General features: G+C 31.4%; 1 protein-coding gene across 1 annotated transcript; it reads right to left on the bottom strand.

Moving 5' to 3' along the window:
• Window positions 1-334: 334 nt before the first annotated feature.
• On the bottom strand, window positions 335-1,622 carry LOC111372891 (calmodulin-like protein 7). Its single transcript, XM_022995310.1, has one exon. It carries the CDS (start codon window positions 1,434-1,436, stop codon window positions 759-761), a length of 678 nt encoding a protein of 225 aa, XP_022851078.1. The 5' UTR covers window positions 1,437-1,622; the 3' UTR covers window positions 335-758.
• Window positions 1,623-4,349: the final 2,727 nt, after the last annotated feature.

The raw sequence follows: 4,349 nt of genomic DNA, 5'->3' as shown, positions 1-4,349 counted from the left end.
TTTAGAATTGAATGAAGTTTCGTACGAATTTTGTCTTAAAATCCTTGTGCATATGATGTTGAATATAACTTATTGATCATATGTTTCCAGCTTATTTTATCCATTTCACAAATGCAATATCGATTTTTGAGACTTTTACACATAAGAATGATGGATAAATCTTTTCATAAGCTCCTTTTCTTTTCGAATTTTGTCCGGTATTGTCCAATTTACTTTTACTACACAGATGTGTCTAGTGTCGGTAAAGAGCTCGTTTTGCGAAAACTATTACTTGAATAAAATGAGTCAACTGATTGGTAATACGCCCTCTTTGTATACTGTAATGCCCTGCACCTAATCCTTCTAAGTTTAGGATCCACAACTGCCAATAATAAAACTGTAATATTTACAGACATAAGAAGTATCCATTTAGACATAATGTTGAAACAACATAATTACACACGCCTATGGGTGCTAGAACTGCCCTAATGTTCTATCATTGATCATCAAATTGATGATCAAGCAGACAGCAACATCAATAACGTAATAAAACAAGTTACAAATAATCGAAAAGTCACGCAATATATGATTAATCAAGCCTGGTTGCATTTGTTGCAACGAGTTTGAGAAATCACAACTAAACCTAAATTAAACTAGAGCCTAGAGAGTTATAGAATTGACAGACGGCAAGTTAAGAGGATACTCTTACTTTTTCGAGACTCTTAACTGGAAAGGAAAATCATTTCCATGTCTAGTCGAGCAGTGAGTTTAAATTTGACTCAAGAAATTGGAAAAAGTCTTCCACCCCCTTTCATCATACGTTTGAACTCCTCAAAATTGACCATACCATCCCCATCCATGTCAACTTGCTTAATCATCTCCTTGCATTCTTCCAATTTCTTTCCCTCTGTAAACCCTAAAGAAGACAGCACCATACCCAACTCTTCCACTGTTATTAGCCCATCTTTATTCCCATCAAACACATCGAAAGCCTCTTTCAAATCACCATCTCCATCTCCATCTCCATCTTCTTCTTTATGGCACTCTTCTTCTCCGTCTTTAGTACCGGATATCGACTCGAAAAGCTCACAGAACTCATCAAAATCAATCAAACCATCTCCATTAACATCAACTCTACCAAACATATCAGCAACATGCTTTTCTCCTTCGAAAATTCCAATGTTCTTGAGTGATTCTTTGAGCTCATGCTTTGTTATAAAGCCATCCTTGTTCTTGTCAAAAGTAGCAAAAACACTTCTGATCTCAATTTTATTAGCAGAAGCAGTCTTGACCTTTTTAATATCTGCCATGGCTATGCTGGGCTTTTCTGCTGAATTTTTGTAAGACAAAGATTGAAAAATCCATGCAAGAAATTTCGTTGTTGTTGGGATGTTATAAAATGCAAAGATTAAGCTAAGAATGAAAAGAAGAGCAAATAGAAAAATGGTTATCAACATATTTTTCGGATTTAAAAGAAAAAATCAAAATAGTATGAAGAAAGAGAATCGATTAAAGACAGAGTGGGGTTGTTTTGAGAATTGAATACGCAAACGCGTATAGTTCGGAGGTCTATTTTGATTGATCCCACAAACCGCGTGAAATAGTAAAAACTTGTAAAATAATGACTTTGGAATAAATATGTTATGCTGTCGACTTTAAGCTAATGGCTTGTTTGCTGTTTGGACTTTGGAATGGGTGTTGGCGTTTTCTATGGTTTTGTTTCCTTTTATTATTAGAGGAGGCCAGATTGTGAAAAGCGACTTTATTTGAGCGAAGACTTTGACAGGGACTTGAAGATAAATGATTATAAACGATTTATATTATAGTGGACAATATTTGTGAATTTCTCGAAAGCGATTTAAATGATCTATATCATGTTGGAGAAGTATTTATAAACGATTAAAATTACAAATAAAAAGAAATGAGTGGTGAATAGTTGATAGTACTTGTGAGTTTCTTGAAACGTATGGATAAAAACTGATTCGAGTGTTTACAAACATGACGAGAATAGTTAGCCATGTGTTTTCTATCATTATTAAATGAAAATGAGTTTGAGAATATTGAATTTTTGAAGGATGTGATTAAAAAGTGAGATTTTTTTTTTTAAATTTAGGTGCAAAATATTTTATTTTAAGAATGTGTAGTTGAAAATAAGTTTGAGAAAAAAGAATTTTGAAACGATGATAGACAAATAGGGACTTAATGGTAAAATCATACATTCTTTAGACCTTCTTAACTAACTTAATATTAAGAGCATCTTGATTGTAATAGAGTATGTATTTAAATTTAAAGAATAATTTTTTTTTTTTTTAATACTCCTACAAACTCTTCGGTTTACTTTTTACCAACTATTAATATTTCATAATTTCTCTCTTTTTTCAATTAAAATACATATATTTTAGATGTCAATAACTAAAATATTTAACGCAATAGGAATAAGCTAAGGAGTGGAGCATTAAAATTGTAATTTTAAATGCAATCATATGATAAAATATAAATAGAAAGTGAGTTTGACTCTCTTAATGTAAAGAGCAAAAATTAACTATTTATATTTAGAAGTTAAAGTAAAGAGTTTATTGAAATCTAATTAAAAAAAAAATTGACTCTTTAAAATAATATATCTCTTTTAAAAAGTCTTTTATAGATGTTCTCTTTGAGTATGACGCATGGAACTAATAAGTTACGTAAAAAACCTGAACACGAGGGTACTTGATGTACTCTTATTGATCATCGTTGCCAAGGCTTCAGGGTTCTTTCGGGACCAACATTTCTTGACACGCTCATTAATTTTTTGATTGTATTATAATTATACAATGATTTACATATATATATGATGTGGAGAGATATGATTGAGTAGAATTTCTTCAACTAAATGAAAAAATAAAAATAAAAAATTTCATCGTTCTCTTTTTGACACCTTATTTTTATGTAAATTATTATGTAATTCCATTATATATACGTACTAGTATTCTTAATTTTCTAGAGAAGAAGTGGAATAATTTTAAGCAATTTCTGCACCCAAATTCTCGACCTATCACGTACAGACGCAAACCACTTTCATCCACATAAAAAGCTTTAATGATGACCACAATAAGGTTCTATGGACCTAATCTTTCTTCCTTTCTTTTCTTTATTCACTGTTTGGAGCATTTATGGTCACATAACATGCGACACTTACGTCTATCGATAATAACTATAGTAGTTATAGACGTTAAATATCGCTAAAAATTTTCATAATAGTCGTTGAACTTATCTTCAATTGACAATCTGTGAGTATGGTAGACACATTTCTAGATTAGGCAAAAAAAATAAAAATAAAAATCCTTCATAATAGTAACGATATACTTGTGGTTCATCATGGCCTCTTAATTTGGCTAGTTTTATGTCGAGCAACATGAGTCGTTAACGTATCATACTTTGATTTATGTTGATAAGTTAGTTGTTGTTCTAATATTGATGTGTTCATTTAGTTATTAGATACGCAAATTATTTACTTTTGGCGGTTCAAGTAACAAACGTTTACTAGTTTTGTTATCAAGTGCACCTGGATAAGCTTATATGCGATGGGGCCATCACTTGTGTCGTTGATTTCAAAATATAATTTTTTTTTAAATGTACATTGATGAATATTTACACACACATACACATAATTGTTTGTGCTAATTAACCTTGATAGGAGGGGTTAATTGATGAATTTGTGTGGATAATGTCAACGGATGGAATAATTCCCTTCCTTTTAGTTTGGGTATTCTTTTTGGATAAAAACAAGTCTTGTGTTAGCTAAGCGAGAATTTTTCGATACTTTATTTAATCATAATTTAACCATTTGACAATGACTTTATACTTAATTAAATTCTTTTTCCTCTTTCTGAATTGCCATCCGAAGGCTATTTTGTTTCCAGTAGGTAAATAACGTGTAAAGATGCAAAAGTGAAAAGAAAGAAACAATTTTGATGTTGCAATATTCTTTGTGCGACTCTTATCTTAGAGCATCTTCAATGGGAGTGTAAAGTAGATATTTAGATTTTCGAAGTGATCGAAAATCTCTTTAACAGAGAGGTGCAAAGGAGATGCAAAATGCATTTTTGGGTAGAAAATGTATATATACACTCACAAGAGGTAAAAAGTGGATGTAGATCTTCTCATTGGCGTAGAATTTAGACTTAGATCTATCGAGATGTAAATGGGAATATAAAAATGATTTCGGAGATATCAATTTACATCCAATTTCACACCACTATTGAAGATGCTCTAATTTAAGTGAAGATGCCCATCAAAATTAGAAATATTGTACACCACCATAATATATACCCGGCGAACTTCATAAATAGTAAAGAATTGTGGAGGGCCGCCACCCATTCGATGATGGT

This window comes from Olea europaea, unplaced genomic scaffold (genome assembly GCF_002742605.1).
Source record: "Olea europaea var. sylvestris unplaced genomic scaffold, O_europaea_v1 scaffold10442, whole genome shotgun sequence".
In the NCBI taxonomy this organism is placed as follows: domain Eukaryota; kingdom Viridiplantae; phylum Streptophyta; class Magnoliopsida; order Lamiales; family Oleaceae; genus Olea; species Olea europaea.
Note: the sequence above shows the minus strand (reverse complement) of the source record. Positions and strands in the feature narration are given on the sequence as shown.